This window comes from Lethenteron reissneri, chromosome 9, assembly GCF_015708825.2.
Source record: "Lethenteron reissneri isolate LAM-NWPU_2019-01 chromosome 9, ASM1570882v1, whole genome shotgun sequence".
Lineage (NCBI taxonomy): Eukaryota > Metazoa > Chordata > Hyperoartia > Petromyzontiformes > Petromyzontidae > Lethenteron > Lethenteron reissneri.
The window spans coordinates 10808697-10831024 of NC_083787.1; the positions used below are offsets into that span (position 1 = coordinate 10808697).

At 52.5% G+C, this 22328-nt stretch overlaps 1 protein-coding gene across 1 annotated transcript; it reads right to left on the reverse strand.

Moving 5' to 3' along the window:
- Positions 1 to 6157: 6157 nt before the first annotated feature.
- On the reverse strand, positions 6158 to 15614 carry LOC133340255 (hyaluronan synthase 3-like). The gene is given in 6 exon segments (XM_061548307.1): positions 6158 to 6790; positions 6792 to 7547; positions 8107 to 8208; positions 8714 to 9043; positions 10920 to 11198; positions 15251 to 15614. Coding segments are annotated over 6 exon segments (1893 nt in total). The 5' UTR covers positions 15497 to 15614; the 3' UTR covers positions 6158 to 6610.
- Between the last annotated feature and the right edge of the window lie 6714 nt (positions 15615 to 22328).

The following is a 22328-nucleotide window of genomic DNA, read 5'->3' on the forward strand; positions in this document are numbered from 1 at the left end:
CCTGAAAATGAAACGTCGTACACTCAGCCCAAGCCTCGCACACTTTGAATATCGAGTGACGTCACTGGGGAATCCCCCGTCACTGGAGGATTTCCCCAAGCTCTGCTCCTCCCTGCTCACTTATTTACAAAAGAAAATCACTCATTGATCCATAACACTGTGTGTGGCCTTCACATTTAAATATATGATAGGCGACGTGTCGGGAAATGTTCCTTCTTCGTAGCACATAAAACGACTCAAATGATGCTGCTGCTACGATGCTGCAGCGGAAGATGTAACACAAAACAGAAGCGGCTCATATCTCGTAGCTGTATACTGCGGGAGACTGTGTGTCCCCGGGTTGTTCGACGCGAGAGTTTCACACATCGTCAATGGTATATATTGTATACATGTAATCAAGGCCGTAGCCATGGAGTCAACATTGGGGGGGACCAAATCTTCCAGGGGGTCTGGGGGTCCTTCCCCAGAAGAAAAAGCTAAATTTGAAAACGAATTTCCTGCCTAAAATATTTAAAAAATTCACTAACACATAGGATGGACTTTTTATTTATGTTTTACAATAATGTCTAATAGTGTATTGTATTACATTGCTCTGTTTTTTCGTTTTACCTTTTCTTGTTTCATTGTATGTAATGGCAGAGATTAAGGATGATTAAAGTACAACCATAACCACAGTCATATAAACAGAAATCTATTTAATAGCAATATATTGGGGGGGGGGACATTTTGAGCATATTTGAATATTGGGGGGGGGGGTGTGTGTCCCCCAATATATATTATAATTACGGCCTTGCATTTAAGGTACGATCCAGCGTGCCAATATGGGACTCTGGTGACGTCTTATAAGGTCGCACTCATTGCAACACAAAAGTGCTTGGCCACAAATAAACCACAACACCTTGCTGATCTCGTCAAGTAGCATAAACCATCATCATCACGCGAACTCTGGTCATCCTCGCAGCGCCTTTTGGCTGGCCATCGACCAAGACGGCCACTGCATCGCGCTTTTTCAGACGCGTTTCTGCGGCCCTCTGGAACGCTCTTCCTTCCGATATTAGGAAGCCACTGGAGCTATGCATTTTTATATCAAGTGAATTCAAAACCCATTTCTTGAGAACCGCTTTTTGTGATTAGCTGTCCTTCCCCTGCACCTCCGGTTAGCACGGTTGGCCACGTACGGTGCGAAAGAAGTTCAAAATACTTAACATCACACGTCCAGCCAATACGTATGTATGTATGCTGAACATCTTTCGCACCGTACGTAGCCAACCGTGCTAATCGGAGGTACCGTGAATACTGTATTTATCGTAATAGCTTTGGGTGTATCGATTCCATTCGGGGTGGCGCTACCACTCAATAATCGATTCTCTTTAATCATCAACATCAGCAATGATCAATCCACTATTGAATGAAGATTTATCCGAACAGTCGCCATCTCTTCACGGTTTTGCGATGCACCAATCCACCCATAGCCTCTGCGCACGGGCTGATTGCATAGCTCCCATCTCTCGCCGTGGATGCCCTGTCGGGCGTGATCCCTCCTTGGCTGCTGCTCCGTCTTTAGTCTCGACCCTCCACCACCATCGCGCCATGATGTATTCCCTACCCAAACCGACTTGCTTCATCAATGTATTTAGTGATGCTGTTCCTGCTGTGTTGGCAGTGGTACACATGCACAGATAACATAAATTCAATACATTAGTCAAAAGTACTGATTTAAAAAGAAAAAGATTATATCTTAAAACTAAAATATATATTTTTATTTTACCAGGTAAGGCCCGCTGAGCTATATAGGTCTTTTTTCAGAAACGACCTGGCCACAAATGATAGCTCAAGGAAGTAGCTTATCGTGTGAAAATTAATAGCAGCCGAATACTCTAAACGCATGTTTCTAAATGTGGAGCGAAAAGAACACGGAGAAAAATCCACGCGACCCCAGGGAGAACATGCAAAACTCCAAATATACAGGCGTCAGGATCGAACCCACGACCTCCTGTATACCAGGCGAGGTAAGGAACATCTCGCCACTGTGACGTCTATATTAGGTGACGTTTCGGGAAAGGGGCCGTCCATAAATGACGTCACGCGATTTTGGACGATTTTTGACCCCCCCCCCCCCCTTCGTCACACGGCGTCACAAAAGTCAGACCCCCCCTCAAATATGACGTCACAAAGCTCTGCCCCCCCCTCCCCCCAAAATAAAACATACTTCAAATCGCTTTAAACGATTGTCATTGTAGAGCGTATTTAATGTGGCGCTGCACTCTGATGTTGTAGGAGAAAACATTTATTTAAAAAAAGTTGATTTAATTAAGTAGAACGTGTTGTCTATATTTATTTAAAGTTGCGCATTTTGATGTGACGTCACATTTCTCAAACCCCCCCCCCTCGTCACACATCGTCACAAATGTCCGACCCCCCCCCCCCCCAGGTGCGTGACGTCATTTATGGACGGCCCCAAATGACTTTTCACAATACAGCATGCATTTTCAGTCAGTATTTTCTCCGATTTGCATGTCTCGGTGTCATTCAAAGCCCACATCTCTCCATGATTATTTGCACGCTTTTCAGATTTAGTTCGTCGGGGTCCATGACTCCAATGAATATGTAACAGCAGATTACGTGCACAGCCGGGTCGTGGTGGCTACGCACGTGGTCTGTAATCCAGTATTGGAGGCAGCAGCGAGAGTTGGTGGATCTGTGATGCCGCCGCCACGAAGCCGTTCGGCAGGCGCCCCACCCCCGACCTCGCCACCACCAAGCAACGGAGCCAACCCCTCGTCCCCCTCACCTCACCTCACATGAACACACCCGCACGCATCCCCCCCCCCCCCATAGAGCTGGAAGGGAAGGTCACCTGATCGACCGGTTTTTATCCGAGAAACCCTTATCGGGATTAACTCTCACGGTTTCCGGCGATCAGGGAATTGGACGACCTCCCCTGACACTACTTTGCACCGCGGCGCTGCGACCGGCCTTAAGATGGTATGGCCGCGGCGAGGGGCATTCGGCCACCGCGGTTGAAGCGCATCCCCCACACACACCACCCACGTGTCGACGGGGCAAGCAGGGGAGGGACGGGACAGCATGAATAGCGGGACCGCAGGGGCTCTTGCGCATAGTCACGGAGGGTTGGGATAATTACGCTTGAGCGCGCAGGTACCATTGTTAGGGAGGGTAAGGGATTAATTAGGATTTATGCCGCGCACGCCGCACATTGATTAGCATATCAAAAGCGCCTGGAACCGCCGTGCGTGTGCTAGGGGGCGCGAGCCAATTGTTAAGGAAAAACTCAGAGCCGCATCCCTTTGATGTAGGGAGGATAAATAGGGGGCGCAAAGGGGAAATCGCTCTCTTACTCCAGCGCCAGAGGACCAGACGCGGCTCCAGCCAGCGACCCGGACGTCCGTGCGATGCATCGAGGTACGCTGTTAACACAGGGAGCAGCAAACCGCCGTGGGCACCCAGCAGTGAGTAAGGAGGTGAAGTAGGGTCATAACCGATAAATAGGGAATAGGTACAGGTTTAGTGGAATAGGCCAGCCTCGTCGACTCACTGATTTAACATTAATTACCAGGTAGCAGATAATAAATCATTAATAGCGAATCGTGGCCTCGTGTGATCTCGTGAGCGGTGTGAACGCGTGTAGTGCTGCGGCTCGCCTTGGGGGAGCGCTGCGCAGAGCGGCGCGAGAGTGGGTGTCGCGTGTGGAGCTGCGTGTGTGCGCGTGTGTTCACTCCGTGTATGATACAGGTGCGCGATCATAACGTGAGTAGTCAGGGTTGAGTTGGAGTGCACGGAGCTGCGTGTGTGGGTGTGCGTACGTTCGCTCCATGTGGGTTGCAGGTGCGCGATTAGGAAAGGGAGGTATTGTGGTAGCGTAAAGGGGGGCATAATACCACTTGGTAGCTAACCATGCCTACTACGCGGACCCGCGCTGGGGGGGAATCCTCGAGCGACGGCTCACACCCCATGGGTGAGGAACCCAGCAGCAGTTCGCCTAGCAGCGGGGGGGCGAGTGACGATGTTAGCCCGGCCGTTAGCATTATCGAGGGAGGGATCTCGGGGGCCAGCGACCCCGACAGATCACCACACAAATGTTGTGAAACTCCCTTCCTGTTGGCGTTGAAGAGGTACCGTATACTCCGACTCGCTAGAAGGCAGTACAGTATAGAAAAGTGTAAACTCATCTCCATCTACTCGCCTTTTGCCTATCCAAGGACGGGTGTATTGCAGTAAATCTGAAACCTGCAAGCGAAAAGCAGACCGCAACGTGATATCCATTGCATCCATTCGTGTGAAATTTGTAAGGGCGCGGTGACACAGACTTATTTCATTTCAGGGTTATAATCCCTTGTTCATCACGACGTCCTTTTTACTTTGATGTCTCAACAGCGTTACGGAGGTCGCGTGACGTGAGGGTTCTGCCTTTGTAGCGAGGGTTGTGAGTTGATGCCGAGGAGGGGGGAGGAGGCGCCTCGCCCCCCCCCCCCATGTGGAGTGACGTCAGCCGCTAATTATTAATGATAGGGTGTCCATTTGGATGACGTCACCTTATAATGATTGTTAATGAGGGGGGCTGTACGATGTGGAGTGACGTCACATGCTCATGATTATTCATGAGGGGGGCTGTTCGATGTGGAGTGACGTCACTTGCGCATGATTATTAATGAGGGGTGGGGGGGTGTCCATGTGGAGGACGTCACCTGCTCATGAATATTTATGAGGGTGGGCTGGTCGATGTGGAGCGACGTCACGAGCGTTAAGGACAGACATTCCTGGGTGATTATAGTAGGTGTTTCTATCGGTGCGGGGATAGAGCATTGTCCCCTCGCATGTGTGGGTGGGGTCTCTCCGGGTGCTCTGGTTTCCTCCCCGTGTATAAACGACTCTTAAATTGTCTGAGAGCACCTTACTAAAAAACGCCAATGTAGCAGGATCCTCCTAAAAAGGAGTCTGTGTGGCCTTCCTGGATACATGATTACGAGTCGTATTTTAACTTTCAAATGAAGTTATCCAAAAACCCACTGCAACCTGGTTCTCATCCGCATCTTTCGTAATTTTGCACTCGGTCCGCCTTCAAAAATTACTCCCATAATACTCGGTTATTATCTCAGTGTGCATCCCTTCAAACTTGTGTCTTCATTTCCTGTAGTTCATGTCTACTGAAAGTTGTATGGACAACCTCGATATCGAAATCGGCTCAAGCCTCCTATAAACCACATGACTTGTGTTCTCCCAGCTTGAACCTCTCCCCGCTCACTGTCAAAACAGACGCTGCTCCTCCGTGCATTAGCGCCACCGCCTCTTTCTCCCGATCATCACCTCTCCTGACTCCTTTGCTCCCAGTTTTCTGCTCTTTTTCCATCCTTTTCCTCGTATTTAGGGCGCCGCGGTGACGAGATGTTCACTCCCTTGTCTGGTATGGACGGAGGTCGTGGGTTCGATCCCGACCATGACGCCTGTATATATTTGTAGTTTGCATCTTCTACCCCTGGTCGTGTGGATTGTTCATTGGGTCCTCCGGTTTTTCCCCTCCACATTTATAAATATGCGTTTCGAGTATTTGGCTGCTATACATTTCCACATGATAAGCCACTTCGTTGAGCTATCATTTGTGGCCAGGTCGCTTCTGAAAAAGAGCTACATAGCGCAGTGGGCCTTACCTGGTAGAATAAAACATAGTTTTAGTTTTATTTTCTATTCTTCTCTCTTCCCTTTTCCATGCATCACGTCCTTGGCTCTCGCTCTCCTTTACGTGGGGTGCCACAGGGTAAAAAAAAAAGTTGTGGTTGTCTAGAATATTACCGTAGATTTAGCGTCCTCTAGTGGCCTGGCAGGATCGTACAATATATTCTAATCGATAAATACGAGTCTTACACTCACGGGTATTCAGTCCACGCAGCGTCAACTGAAAGAACCACACCGTGGATGTGCACGGTTGGCTACTACGTACGGTGCGAAAGAAGTTCAGCATACATACGAATACTAAGCACGTCAACTATACAAATGCTACAACAGCCACACTCCAGGTGTGTGCAGGCATAAAGCGAACACCTCTAATTTGGTGTACAAATATCTTTATTCAACAAAAATGCTTTATTAATGTGCGACGATATCCTTTCATTACATCTGTAAAACATTCATGTACCGTGTTTATAAATACTGTGCATGCGTGTGGTAATTACAATCCCCTTGTCAAACCACTGCTGGATGAAGGCCTCCTCCCACGGAGCGCATCACGCCGTGTCGGTCATGGGGGGTTGATTGACCATACTTCACCATGCTGGTCAATGCGGGTTGGTGGAAGGAGTTGTACCAGGCCCGAATCAGATCTCATATGCCACTCTCAGGTCACCTGCGATGGCGTTCACACTGTGGGGTGCTGAACAACTGTGCCACCGCTCCATGATTTTCACAAAATGTTAACGGAGCAGCGTCTCTGAAAAACAACCAGGACTGGTCCCGGCCAACCAGGACCTCTGGCAGTTATTATCATCTCATCAGCCATGCTCCATCCACTGCTGGAACCGCGACTGCTCCGTCCAAACGAGGCCACGTGGCAGTCATCTTATGACCTCCTCCATCTCTAGAATTAATTTCCATCCAATCAAACGTCCGGTTGCACCTCGTACAGGTGCTGCCTCCATCTCCCTCGACAGCACCACCTGGCCACGAGCCCCAGGTACAGGGCCATGAGCACGACCCAGAAGCTCGCGTACAGCGCCGCGCCGGCCCACACCAATGACCGCTCCGACGGGGCCGGAGGCGAGGCCGTCTCCTTGTTCACCGGTGCGAACCACGCCGCCGGCCAGCACGGCGGCCCAGACGAGCACGGGCACGAGCCCGGCGAGGTTGGTGACCATCGTCCGCCTGCCCGAGGTGCCCCAACCGGCGCTGCTGACGGTGGCCAAGGCGCAGATCTTGACCGGCAGGAGGCTGCTCATGTAGAGGAGCGAGTAGAGCGACATGAAGATCATGACGACGCGGCCGCGCAGGGCGCACGCGACACCGGCCTTGAACAGCGCCACCACCTGCACGATGAGCAGGAAGGTCAGGATGGCCCACGCGCTGCCGCGGTAGAAGAGCTGCACCACCGTGGCGGCCAGGAAGAAGGGGAAGAAGCCCGTGACGACCGCCTCGTAGGTCATCCACAGGTGGTGCTTGTGGAAGCACGTGGCGCTGTAGAGCCACTCCCTGAAGTAGGACTTGCTCCAGCGTGTCTGCTGGTTGAGCCAGCGCAGGTAGCCCGCGGGGGTCTCGGTCAGGCAGCGCGCGCGCGCCGTGTACTTGGTGGAGAAGCCCAGGCCGAGCACGCAGTTCGTGAGGTGGCGGTCGTCGCCGAAGCTGCATGGCGAGCCGAGGAAGCGCTGCCCGTACCAGGCCTCGAGGATCTCACGAACGAGCGAGCTGCGGTAGAGGCCCAGGGGGCCGCTGATGCACTGCACGCAGCCGAAGTAGGACTGGCAGGCGCGCTCCACGTTGAAGGCCACCCAGTAGCGCACGCTGCTCAGGAAGGCGAGCAGCGACGCGTACCGGTTGAGAATCTGGGAGCCAGGGGGGGGGGGGGGGCGCGCGGATGGATAGACGGGCGAGCGGTCGGGCATGGAGGGATGGAGGGAGGTAGACAGATGGATAAACAAGCAGACGGGCAGACGAAGAGGCAGACATACAGGCAGGACAGGTAAACAAGCAGGCAGACGGAGGGACTTGGATATGGGCGGCTACAGACGGGCGACCAAATGACTCTTGGACCATCGCTGGTACCCATGTGCAGCAAATGTGAGGAATAATTTACCAAGATGGGACTGTAGTGTAACAACGCACCACTCTTCTGAGAAATAAGTGTACACCCACACGAATAATAACCCGATCTTTATCCCGAACCATAATCCCATCCTTCCTTGCTAGCAGATATCACGCCCATTACCATGCCCCACGGCCACAACACCAACTCTGGCGTCGTCAGTGTTTTTCACGGCAGCGTCACCCACAATTCCACTCCTCCCCCACCCCCCTCGCACCTCACCCCCCCCTTCACCTCCCCACCGTTCACCTGCACGTCCCCTCCCCACCCTCACCTGCACGTCTCCTCCCCTCTCTCACCTGCACGTCCCCGCCGACCCCGCCGACACAGGGGTCCGCCTCCAGCACCCTCGCGAGCTCGTGGGTGCACGCGGGGTCCAGCACGGTGTCCGAGTCGCACACCTGAGATGCGCGCGCACACGTGACGCTGCTCACCTGGGCGGGGGCGGGGCGCGTTGTCCGACTCCCTCCGCACTCTCCCTTCGCCTCCTCCTCCCTTTGCGACATCAAACCCCTCCCCGCGATTCCCACGTGTTTCAGAATCAGAATTTTTATTGAGACTGGAGGAATCCGATGAGTTATGAAGCTATTTATTCACGCACACTCCTCCCTGTGATCCAATGACCCCCTGCATCTCCCTTTCCCCGACCTCTCAAGCCCCTCGCATTCTCCCCACATCCGATCCACCCCGCTCTGCCTATCCCACCCCTGCCATTCTGCCTTACCCGTACCGCCCGAATCTCTACCCCCTCTCCTCCCCGTGATCCCTTCCCGTGCTACTCTTCATCCTTCGCTCTCACCGTCTGCTGCACCCTCTCTCCCTCCACGTGCCCCCCTCACCACCCCGTGCCCCGACCCCTGCTCCATCCCTCCCTCTACCCCGTACAATCTCCCCGCGGGAATTCACCTGTATGTAGTCCACGGACTCTGCGAGCACGCGGAAGGCCGTGTACATGGCCTCCCTCTTGCCTCCCCATCGCTGCATGACGCACGCGTAGCGGTGCGCCCTTACGACGTCGCGCACCCGGGACTCGCCGTCCGAGTCCTGGGCCCCCGAGTGGAAGTTCTCCTCCCAGCGGCACCGCGAGTCGGCGGGGCCCCCCATCACCTCGCCGAAGATGTCCCCCATGTACTGGTCCTCGTCGGCGCTTCCGTCCACCACCATGAGCACGCGCAGGTCCGGGTAGGCGATGCGGCGCGCCGACAGGAGACACTCCCGCAGGTAGTAGGGGTCCTCCTGCGGCGGCAGCGGCGACGACGCCACGGGACGGATTCGCATTCAATAATCGAATTTTTTTGTAACTATAAACTATATATTTTTTAGATTTGAAGCTTTCGTGACTTAACCGAAACCGAAAAACCTAAGAATATATATTTTTTGTTTTTTTACCAGGTAAGACCCCCTGAGCTATAGAGCCCTTTTTTCAGATGCGACCTGACCATCACAAATGATAGCCCAACAAAGTGGCATATCTTCACGTGGAAATGTAGAGTAGAAGGCAAATGCTCTAGACGCACATTGATTCTAAATGTGGAGGGAAAAGCCGGAGGACTCATCGCGAGCACGGGGAGAGAGAGACGCAAACTTCAAAATTACGGCTTGCGTCAGGGTCGTGATCGAACCCATGCCTCCTGCACACCAGGCGAGGTCATTAACATCTCCTAGCCACCGCGGTGTTTAATTTACTCGTCACTGATTTTTTTTTTTAGCCGGGACAGCGCCACACCGAGTTGGTGGGAGACGTTCATCAGGAGGGTCCCTTTCTGTATCGCCGTGTTTATGTTGATTGCACGATGTGTTCGCCCGATTAATTATTCGTTTGTTTGTTTATGCACATGGGAGGAAACCCGGAGAAAATCCGCGTGCACGAGGCGTAGGGGGGGGGGGGGCACTCTAGCCCCCAAAGACAAAGATCCCCCGTATAGCTTTAACAGACTGTTGGGGCAAGTGCTGTTAGCGAGCACCGATGAAGGCCAGCTCTGCACACGAGGAGGTGAGTAGCCAGATAGTGCTGTTTGTTGTAGGCCGCTTGACGTGTTGGGCCTTTGGGCCCCGTGTGCTCAGCAACTGTTTGATGTGTGTGTGTGTGTACACTGCATATATATACTATGGGGAGCGGTAGTGTAGCGGTAAGTGCGCTGTGCTACGAACCCGGCCGACCAAGTTCCATTGCTACTCATGGCCAACACCAGTGACAAATATCTGAACCGGTCCTGGGCTTACCCTAGGTCGACTCAGCCTCAAATGAGTACTTGGTGCAGTGTGTGAATATCGCCACTAGGGAAACAAAGGCGGTCGGGCGTGGTGCTGGCCACCCACCCGCTCATGTGCCGTGCCGGCCTTCATGGGAGCTCGCTAACAGCACTTGCCCCAAGAGTCTGTGAAGGCTATACGGGGGATCTTTGTTTTTGTATATATATGTATTGGCTATCCTTCAGTCTAACTAAAGATTCTGATCCTGATAACTTCAGGCGATTGTGAGCCGGGCTCAATATCAGCCTGAACACTCTGGAACGCTGTTCCGGGAATCATTCCGGCACCCAGCCACATTCATCTCGCCTAATTTTGTTATAAACCTCTTTATAGAATTACACGCAACGTAGGGTACGGCAAAATAGGGTTATGAAGAGACGTACCTTTTACTCTAGTGGTAGTGCCTTACGCCAATAATTCCTACTCTAAGCAAAGCCCGAGCGACGTTCCGGCTGCTCGACAGACATCAACCCGTGGCCAGAAGGAAGTGAGCGATGATAGCGAGCCGCATGTAGATGCATCTATGGCTCTCTGTGTGAGTCTATGTATGGCTCTCTGTGTGAGTCTATGGGTCCCTGTGTAAGTCTATGCATCTCTGTGTGGGTCTATGGATCTCTGTGTGAGGCAATGTATGGGTCTCTGTGTGAGTCTATGGATATCTGTGCGTGTCTGGGTCTCTGTGTGAGTCTTTGGCTCTCTGTGTGAGTCTATGTGTCTCCGTGGGAGTCTATGGATCTCTGTGTGAGGCAATGTATTATATTGAACTTCTTTCGCATCGTACATAGCCGACCGTGCTCATCGGAGGTGCGGGTTGAAGGACAACAAAGTGAAGACCCAGACCGCGATCGTGAACCCTGACCTGGAAGGCCGCTATGCAGAGGGCCACGCTGCCCCTTTGCGCGGGCGGCACCCGGGCGAGGTGCCTCATCTCGCGGTGCCCCAGCGTGGCGCACACGGACTGCGCCACGAGGTGCAGCATCAGCGCGGCGCCGTAGAGGCCGAACGAGAGGTGGCAGCGCTCGGAGGAGGCGAGGCGGAATCCCGCGGCGTACGCGGCCGTGATGGAGACGAGGAGAGAGGCGGCGAACAGCGCCGAGACGGCGGCGCGCGCCAGCTGCCACGAGCAGCGGCAGCGCATCTGGGGGTCGTGGCGGAGGGTCAGGGGTCCCAAGGGGGTAGGAGAGGGAGTAAGCAGATGGAGGTGGGACGGGGGCAAGGGGACACAGGGACGCGGTGAACGGGGTCGAGACGGCGACGCTGGCCAGTTTCCCCGAGGAGCGGCAGCACATCTGGGTGATGCAGGGGGGCCTATCGGGGCAAAAGGGGGCAAGGGAATTGAGGGGCAGCTAGGTGAAGGCAGGGCCGAGGGAAGGTGGGCGGGGTGCAGTAGTGGATCTTAGGTATAGCGTGGAGGGGGAGCAGAATGGAAGGGGTCCAGACGAGGGAAGAGGGCAGTGATGGGGAGCGAGCTAGGAGGGAGCAAGGTTGAGGTGGGGCGAGGAGGCAAAGGTTAGGGGGGAGGAGGGGAGCAATGGGAGGGAGGGTAAGAAAGAGGAGCAAGCAGAAGATAAGGAGGTGGGAGCAAGATGATTACGGGGGAAAGACGTGGAGGCAGAGACGCAGAGAGGTTTGCACGTGGAGTCCTGGGCACACGGAAACACGAGACATAGAGACACGAGGACATGGGCGCAAAGAGTCACAGAGACACGGGGCATGGGCGCATATAGTCATAGAGACACGGCGACACAGATAACATCCCATTCTTATATTCGCTCTCTGCACCGCGCGCACTCGAACGAGTCAATAATTGAATTATTACAACAAAAGCTCAGAGGCACTTCTCTTTAAAGACTTCACACCCTCCCCCCTCCCCCATCTCCTCCTTGCTCACTTCACATCCGGGTGGTGCAGGGTAAGTGGTGAGGAGAGTGGAGCGAGCGGAGAGCTCAAAACTCCACGAGGAAGTGGAGCGGGGGGCACTTAAGCATAACATGTGGGGCTCGATAATTCCCACGGCTTAATTTAATAGGGGATTATCAGCAGGAATGGTCAGTCCACTGCTGGATGAAGGCCCCTCGAATCCGCCATCACCTCTCGTGAGGTCCAGTGAGATGTAACAATCGACCCAGCTCCTTACTACATCACATGGGCGTAACATCCACATCGCATCATCCGTACGGATCAACCAAGGCGTCTGTACCGGTTCTGCCCCCGTCTCCTCCCTCCCTCCAAACACTGCCACAAATCGGCATTGGCCAGCGTGGTGAAGTATGGTCAATAACCCCCCCCCCCCCACCCTCCCCATGATCTACATCCGGCAGTAGTATGACAGAAGGACGTTACATTGTTATTTGTCCAAGTAAAAACAGCTGAACTTGATGATGAAAGGCAAATCCGGAGGAACGCTGCTGCTGGTGAAAAGAGTGGAAAAAGGCGGACGTCCACAATAAACACCTCCTCATTTGAGAGCCAAACATCTTCACAGACCTCGTGGGCTTTGACATTCCTCCTCCTCGAAGATACCGGTGGAACCATCAACCGCATTAAGAACATCACCAACAGGCGCACATCACCTTCATGAATGGGAAGTTAAAGACCTGAGCCACAGGAGTGCGCTTGTGGCCATGCAGCCCAAACTACGGACCGTATATTAAACCCATAGAGACTCATCGAGATACAGCCAGAGACACACAGAGATACACAGAGATACACAGAGATACACGTACATATAAGACAAAGATCCCCCATATAGCCTTAACAGACTGTAGGGGCAAGTGCTGTTCGCGAGCACCTATGAAGGCCACCACGGTACACGAAAGGGTGGGAGGCCAGCACCACGCCCGACCGCCTTTGTCTCCCTAGTGGTGATGTTTACACACCACATCAGGTACTCATTTGAGGCTGATTCGACCGAGGGGAGGCCCAGGACCGGTTCAGATAATCGTCACCGGTGTTGGCCGTGAGCGGGAATCGAACTGGGGTCGCCGGGTTCGTAGCGCAACGTGCTAACCGCTACACTACCGCTCCCCATATAGATCCACAGACATACATTAAAGACGAGCCAGAGTAGTGCGATTATGGCCATGTAAACCCAACTTCTTCTTCCGTCCGGCTGATGTAGACGCAGAGCAACAACTACAATCTCACATTCAGGTGGCCATGCCAGATGACCGTGTCAGGAGCAGTGGAGTGTACCGCTGTAGACGAAACTATGGACGATATCCTAAACCAGAGGTCGCAAACGGGTTTTGATTCCTTACCCGTACCCGTACCCGGCCGCACCAGGGTCGAAAACGGATACCCGTACCCTACCCGATACCCGGCTACCCGTACCCGGCCGGTTATCGGGTAGGGTACGGGTATCGGGTACCCGATTGCGACCTCTGGGATGAAGCCATGTTGCAGGCGCGGGTGGGTTGATTCTAGGAACTTGAATTGTGAGAAGAGACAAGACGTTGGGAAATGAGTGACAAACGGTGACTCACCAGTGACTCACGGCCCACCCGTACCCGTACCCGGCCGCACCAGGGTCGCAAACGGCCGGGTATCGGGTAGTGTACGGGTATCGGGTACCCGGTTGCGACCTCTGTCCTAAACCGCTGTAGTCTGCGCTCGTTCAACGGAGGAGGAGGAACAGCAAAACGACACAAACTCACTCTCGAAGCCCTCTCGTTGTGGCGAGCAGCAGACCTCAACATTGGCATCGAACTCCTGAGCATCTTGCCGCTGCCATCGTCACGCGCACGCACGGAAGAGAACGGAGAGACAGCGAACCGCGGTGCACCTCTGACGAGAACGATTGGCGACAGACAGTGCGCAAGAAGTTCAACATACACACACACACACGTGAATACGATGCGACCAAGAGGAACGAGCCCGGTCGGTGCAACATTGGCAGGTTGTGACGCGTGGATTGGGCACAGTGGCAGAGGCAAGGGGAGCACGCACTGGCGGAGCCAGTGGGGAGGGGGGGGGGGGGCACGTGTCCCCCCAATGATCCGATCGAAATTCCTAATTTCGATCGGATCATTTGGGTTTATTAGTAATACATCGGCATTTTGCGACCTCCACTGCCACTGTGTAGCATATTATTACGTGCCAGGGACTCTGAGATGATAGGACAATAGTCTTAGTCCATAATTGGCAATAAGTAACGGCAAAGCAGTTATAAGTGACTCACAGAATTGTGCGCAGTTGCGTATACAGTACACGACTTCCCTGAAGGCATTCACCTTCAGCGAGCGCGATGCCGATCACACAACGCGGTTCGAATTCGACCCTCAATCGATGGATTTGCCATCGCCGCACACGCGTCGAATAAAAAGCAAGGGACAAGTCCTTACTCACTAACAACTCCTCTATAATTTTTCATTGCGGGAGGGGTTGCCTCCCCCTAACTTTAAATCCTGGCTCCGCCATTGGGAGCACGCAGAATGGAAAGTGCGCAAAGTAACGTGGAGAGGTGGCGCAGCGCCGGGAATAATGCAGAGGAACTTGCTCATCTCTTATAGTGAAACGAGGTGTCCCCTGAGATCTCAGGATTGTTTTCTTCGAATTCAAGGCTCATGTCCTGCGGGGGTGATCGGGCTTTTTTGCCAGTGCAACTCCCAAGCTTCGGAACCCTTTGCCTCTGCTAAAAAGACAATCAGAGCCGTTAGAGCTATTTAAGTGCCGTCTTGAAAACTCGCCCCTTTCAGGTTCTGTTTATTTCCTGTTCCATACACTGTCGCGCATTGGGATCTACGGATAAAATACGCCTTAGAAATGTAAATTATAATAATAATTACAACACCCATAGGCAGAAAGGGGGAGCACACGGATCATAGGATGACACACGCAGCAGGGCAGATATATCTATAAGGGATTTGGGCAGAACGCATCGCTAGAAGGGACGATATCCAATGATGGTAATTAACGGAAAGGCAAAGGATTGATACAATAATGATAGACAGATGTAATGGGGTAAGCAACGTGGACGTTCAGAATAGAATGCAACACAGACATTTGCTGTAGGTGTAAATGGGAGGAAGGGTGGTGGTGGTGGGGGGTGATGTTTGGGACACGCGTGCAGGGTGGAGTAGGGCAGGTTAGTGGCACCCAGAGGACGTCTGTGACCAAGGGGGAGATGACGACGACGATGATGATGATGATAACGATGATGACGACGATGATGATACTGCGAGAGCGGACCTTGAACGTCGGCCGTTGACTTCGCAACCGCCGCAGGATCTGGCAGCAGGTAGGAAGCGATGGCGAGGTGCGGTGCCACCAACGACTTTGGCCGTGACGACCTCTCGACCTTGACCTCGTGGTCACTCTCACGATCCACCGCCACACGCTCACCGCTGGATGACAGCGGCGACCCGCGGGCTCAAACCTCAGTCGGAGCTGGTGGTGGCATCGAACCTCTCCTCGCTCCCACACCTTAACCCCCATGGAATGGACTCGGGGGGAGACGCGGGGGTGCGATGAGGTCCCCGTTGATACCCCCGACGATTCCCCGAGTTGAGCTATTCCTGACGCTGGCGCGGCGGACTGATGGCTGTGAGTGGCGACCGTGGTCAGTGGAGAGGAGGAATGGGCGAGGCAAGGGAGGAGGGAGGGAGCTGACAACTTCACACAACAACACCCGCCCCTCACACACACACATCATAACAGAGACAAAGATCATCCGTGTAGCCTTAACAAACTGTTGGGGCAAGCGCTGTTAGCGAGACACTTCTGAAGGGGGTAGGTGGCCAACACCTCCCTAGTGGCTATGTTTTTTACACACATCGCACCAGGTAATCATTTGAGGCCGAGTCTGCCTAGGTGAGACCCAGGACCGGTTCAGATAATCCTCACTGGTGTTGGCCGTGAGCGGAGTCAAACTCGGCTCGCCGGTTTCGGAGTGCGACGCGCTAACCGCTTACAACAACAACGCCATTCGCCACTAAGTGGCAGTGACGTCACCACGACGCTTGTGTCAGGCCATGTGCACGTTAAAGCCACGTGAAGTGTCGAACGCCCGCTGGCAGGAGGTCACAGGGCAGACCCAGGTGCCATGGGTCGACTGACTGAGATGACTGGCCGATGCACCACCTGTGCCCCCTATTGTGCCAACTTGATGTGTTTCAGCCACCTGGTATTCTGCTCGTTGTTGTGAGCGTCTCTCCTCTGCCCTCCGTTATTGTTGGAGGGCGACTGCCTCCAACTGCCCAGTAGCGTCCTTCACGAGCCTCCTCCATAGAAGCCGATCTTGACACAGCTGGTACCAGTCATCGGCAAGTCCACTCAGCTCCAAGTCCTCCTGGTCCACATCACTCCATCTCTTCTCTAAACCGTACCACGCCCGTTTAGCCCCCTCTATCCGGCCGAACAAAATCTGTTTAGGCATGCGGTGGCTGGGCATGCGGGCTACATGACCCAGCCAACGCAGTCTTGCCTGCCGGAGGAGCTCACCGATGGGACTTTTTCCAGATCTTTCAAGTATTTGTGAGCTCCTCATACAATACAGCCTGGCTAAATCCAGTATGGATCGTAGGCAGGCCAGACTAGATATTTCTAACCGACGAAAATGTTCCATTATCGGGTTCCACGTTTCGCAAGCATAGAGAATGGAGGGCATGACCATGGCCGAGAAGACCCTAAGATTTGTGTGGAGCGACAGACCACGTAGTTTTCGCACAGCGTTACGTAGCCGATTAAAAGATAATGCTGCTCGGCTGATTCGGAGCGAGACCTCTGCTGTCATACCGGAGCCGGTCATGAGCACACTGCTCAGGTATGGAAAACTCTCCACTCTCTCCAGAACTGCCCCATCACCAATTGGGAGTTGTGGGGGTGGAGTGTCTGGTGGTGCAAAATACCCAGGCAGGTGGGGCTGATGATAAGACTCACCTCTTAGTGGCACGCGGCAGATTCAGCAGCAGCGCCTCCGACTCCTCCTCTGAGTGAGCAGCAATCACCAGATCATTGGCATACATAACATGGTTGACCAATAGCGAGCCATCCTTTTACCGCATCCGGGCATTAATTAGCCTCCCATTGTATCTGTACCAGATGGAAATTCCTCCGGTACAACCATTGAAGGCTTCACGAACTACGTGGTCAAAATAGATGTTAAATCATGTGGGAGCCAGAGGACATCCCTGTCGCATCCAAAAGTAAACAGGGAATGGCTCCAACTCCCGGCCACGTAGTTTTACCCGGGCCTGCTCACCATCATGAAGGTCCTTAATGATTGTGAGTAGAGTCAGGGACTCCGAAAGCACAAAGAACAACCCAGAGCCCAGCCCTACTGATGGTATCATAGGCCTTGACCAGGTAAATTAAACAAATATGTAGGTCCTGTTGGAATTCCCTGCATCTCTGCTGTAGCAAACGGACAGAAAATATGGCATCTGTGCAGAACCGCCCTTTCTTGAAACCACATTGGGGCTCCGTAAGCCTCTCCTCAGCGTGCCTGCCAAGGCGATGTTGAATGATTCTTGCCAGGACCTTTCCCGGCACACTGAGGAGGGAGATGCCCCTGTAGTTGTTACAGTCTGTGCGGTCCCCCTTCTTAAAGAGGGGGGCCACCATGGCATCCTTCCAATCCTGCAGAACCTGTTCAGTGGTCCAGACTGTTATTATGATGTCATGTAGGGCAGTCTGTGCACAAACACCACTCTCCCTCAGCATTTCGCTTGGGAGAGCATCTCTGCCCGGTGCTTTTGACGGGCTCAGACTCTGGATCGCTTTTTGTACTTCCTCAACAGATGGCACCTCAGCCAGCCACTCACAGCGGGTGACTACTTCTTTCAATATTTGAGGCACCGCAGCCTCAGCAGGGTCACCCCCACTTTGCCCCATGATGTTTTTCAGACTGACGGATTTCCCCTCCCCAAGACCTCACACAAATGCTGTAAAAAATCAGCAAACCAGTTCCTGGAGGTTGGAGATCGGATCACCTTTCTTTCTCCTAATGATGATGATAGGTGTGGCACTACAAGTTACTCCATCTCCTCAGCAACCCGCGACCACCACCCATCCTTGCAGCACCTCACGGCTTTCCGAACCTCCGAGCGAAGGCTGCAGTAAGCCTCCTCATTCTCTAAAGTGGGATGCTGTAGACGGTGAGAGTGGGCCTGTCGCTTTTTCTCAGCCAGCCTGAACACCTCCTTTGTCAGCCAGGGTCTCTGGGGAGGTCTGGATCGTGTACCCAACGCAGCCATTGCAGCTGCATGAGCCACAGTCTTAAATCTCGCCCATTTCCCCTCGGCATCAGGAGGAGTGGGGGACGATGCCAACCCCAACTGCAAGCGATGACATTCTCGCTTGCAACTTTCATCAGCTAACTGAGACCAGGCCACTGTGGGTTTGAATGGGGTCCTGGGTGTATACCCACCATCGGAGTGGAAGAATGACAGGCGCATCTTACAGATGACAAGCCGATGGTCAGTGGGCAGATCAGCTCCACGGTAGGTCCTGGTGTCAAGGACATGGGCCCGCATCTGCTGTTCCATCACTATGTAGTCCAGCAGATGTTCTTGCTTGGACCCAGCGTGCATAAAAGTCTAGCAGCCTCCTACCGTTGTTATTGAGCTGATCTAGCCCATGTCTTCCAATCACTACAGACCAGGTGCCATAATCATAACCAAATTGGGCATTAAAGTCACCCAACAGGAATACTCTATCCGGAGGGGCCAGTTTAGCTAGCACCTGTGACAGGAGGTCATAGAAGTCATCTGACTCATCGACCTTACCTCAATCCCTACACTGATGTTCATTTTCGGTGGAGCATAAATAACCACAACCACCACTGCTCGCCTCTGGTTTATGGGAAGACAAGCCTAAAGTAGCCTGGGGGTTACAGCTTCCCACACCTCACGACCATGTTCCCATGCACTCCTTCATTATGAAGAAGAGCCACTCCCTGTTGTTCGGCAGTCTCCTGTCCCGAGTAGAGGACTGTACACCCCTCATGGTGGCAGGATCCAGAGCCGGTCCACCAGATCTCCTGAATACCACAGAGATCCAGGAGGTACCAGTCCAGCTCCCGACAGAGGGGTGTCAGCCTCTCCTCCGCATAGAGTTTTCGAACATTCGACGTGGCCACCCGCCGTGGCTTTAGTTGTTTCTGGAGGAGCCCCAGAGAGCAATGATTCAGCCTTCTGGCTCTGCCAAATGGGGATTGGCCAGGAAACGTAATGAACGTCTGTCCCCTTGGGGCCTCCGACACTAGCTTAGTTGGATATTTTTCACGTGGTTTTGTGGTAATTAAATTGAAGGTGGATCTGCTACCAGCCCCCCGCACCCGCTACACTACCACTCACTCCCACACACACTCATCATCCACACTCATCATACATACTCATCATACACTCTCATCATACACACTCATCATACACACGCATCATACACACTCATCATACACACTGATCATACACACTGATCATACACACTCATCATACACACTCATACACACACTCATACACTGATCATACACACTCACACACATACATCATACACACTCATAAACACACTGATCATACACACTCATCATACACACTCATACACACACTCATACACTGATCATACACACTCACACACACATCATACACACTCATAAACACCCTCATCATACACTCTCATCATACACTCTCATCGTGCAAACTCATCATGCACACTCATCATACACACTCATCATGCACACTCATCATACACACTCATCATACACACTGATCATACACACTCATCATACACACTCATCATACACACTCACACACACACATCATACACACTCATCATACACTCTCATCATACACTCTCATCGTGCACACTCATCATGCACACTCATCATACACACTCATCATACACACTTACACACACACATCATACACACTCATAATACACTCTCATCATACACACTCACACACACACTCATCATACACACTCATCATACACACGCATCATACACACTCATCATACACACTGATCATACACACTCATCATACACACTCATACACACACTCATACACTGATCATACACACTCACACACATACATCATACACACTCATAAACATACTGATCATACACACTCATCATACACACTCATACACACACTCATACACTGATCATACACACTCACACACACATCATACACACTCGTGAACACCCTCATCATACACTCTCATCATACACTCTCATCGTGCACACTCATCATGCACACTCATCATACACACTCATCATGCACACTCATCATACACACTCATCATACACACTGATCATACACACTCATCATACACACTCATCATACACACTCACACACACACATCATACACACTCATCATACACTCTCATCATACACTCTCATCGTGCACACTCATCATGCACACTCATCATACACACTCATCATACACCCTCACACACACACACATCATACACACTCATCATACACTCTCATCATACACACTCACACACACACTCATCATACACACTCATCATACACACTCATCATGCACACTCATCATGCACACTCATCATACACACTCATCATACACACTCACACATCATACACACTCATCATACACACACATCATACACACTCATTATGCACACTCATCATGCACACTCATCATGCACACTCATCATACACACTCATCATACACACTCATTATGCACACTCATCATACACACTCATCATACACACTCATAAACACACACCAACACTCGTATAGTCAAAGTGATTTCCTACTCAAACAAGCATCGAGGCATTGGTGCTCATCTCCTCTTTACAATCCTGAGCCCGCGGTCAGAAATTCCGCATTCCTATGACGGGCAAGAGACCATCCATAGGACAAACACTGTTGATAACGCCCCTCATATCAGCGCTTCTCGATTTATCACCCCGGCGGGATGATTGGCTGAGTCAACCTACAACCAGGATTAGAAGTCGCAACCTTCAGATTGCGAGCCGCTCGCTCGACAATCTGAGCCACCTGGCACTCCAAAGAGCCTCATAGGTCATCGGATTCCTCCAGTATAAACACATATTCTGGTTATTCATTATACACAAAGACAAAGATCCCCCGTATAGTCGTTAACAGACTGTTGGGGAAAGTGCTGTTAGCAAACACCTATAAAGGTGGGCACCGTATTCGAGAAGGGGAGACCCAGAACCGGTGCAGATTTTCGTCACTCAGATTGGGCGTGAGCGGGAATGGGTCGCCGGGTTCGTCGCGCAGTGCGCTAACCACCACACTCACCGCTCCCCACACACAAAGATCCCCCGTGTGACCCCAGTGTCGCCTTGACAGATTGTTGGAGCAAGTGCTGTCGGTGACCATACACACATAGGGTACAAACATAAGGTACGCACATAGGGTACACACAGGACTGTCCATAGGGGAGTGCGGGCCCCAGGGCAAATCACACTGGGTGAGACCCCCAGTATTACATCTGACAACGTGATGTCGAAGCGCGGGCCCCCCCAACGCGCGGGGCCCGGGGCAGTCGCCTCGATTCTGTACCCTAGGGACGGATCTGGGTATACACGTACATTTACTCACCATACACAGGTTGTACAAGGTCACTGAGAATTCAGGCCAAGCCGCCACTCGAGAAACGAACTCGCCAAGAGCATTCGGGCTCCCGGCCAAACTTACAGCCTCCTCGATCTCTCTACAGAGAGTGGGGGGCCGAGGGGGAGGGGCAGAGGTGGTGGGCTACTGGGGGTACGTGTTCAAGTTCTGTAGTTCATGTTGTTAAAATTGGTTTTGTTCTTGTACCGGAAACCACCGGTTTGCCGCACATCTCGACATGTTTCGCCATAAAGATGAAAGTGTGGAATGGTTCTGACGAAAAAACGAAGGCAGCCGCCACAGCGGTGAATCGGTTCGCGGCACTGGATCTGAGCGCCACTGTGGCTAGGAGATGTTAACTGCCTCGCCTGGTATGCAGGAGGTCGTGGGTTCGATCCCGACTCTGACACCTGCTGTATATTTGGAGTTTGCGTCTCTCTCCCCGTGGTCGCGTGGTTTTATCTCCGCGTCCTCCGTTTTTTTTCCCTCCACATTTAGAATCAACGTGCGTTTAGAGGATTTGGCTACTGCTAGACATTTCCACGCGACAAGCCACTTTGTCGAGCTATCTTTCGCGGCCAGGTCGCTTCTGCAAAAGAGCCACATATCTCTGTGGGCCTTACCTGGTAATTTTTTTTAAAAATAGTTTAAAATCCAGAGGTCGCCGTTTTGATTCAATCTCCCAAAACGGCAGCTGTAAAAATGGACGATTTTTTTTATCTGC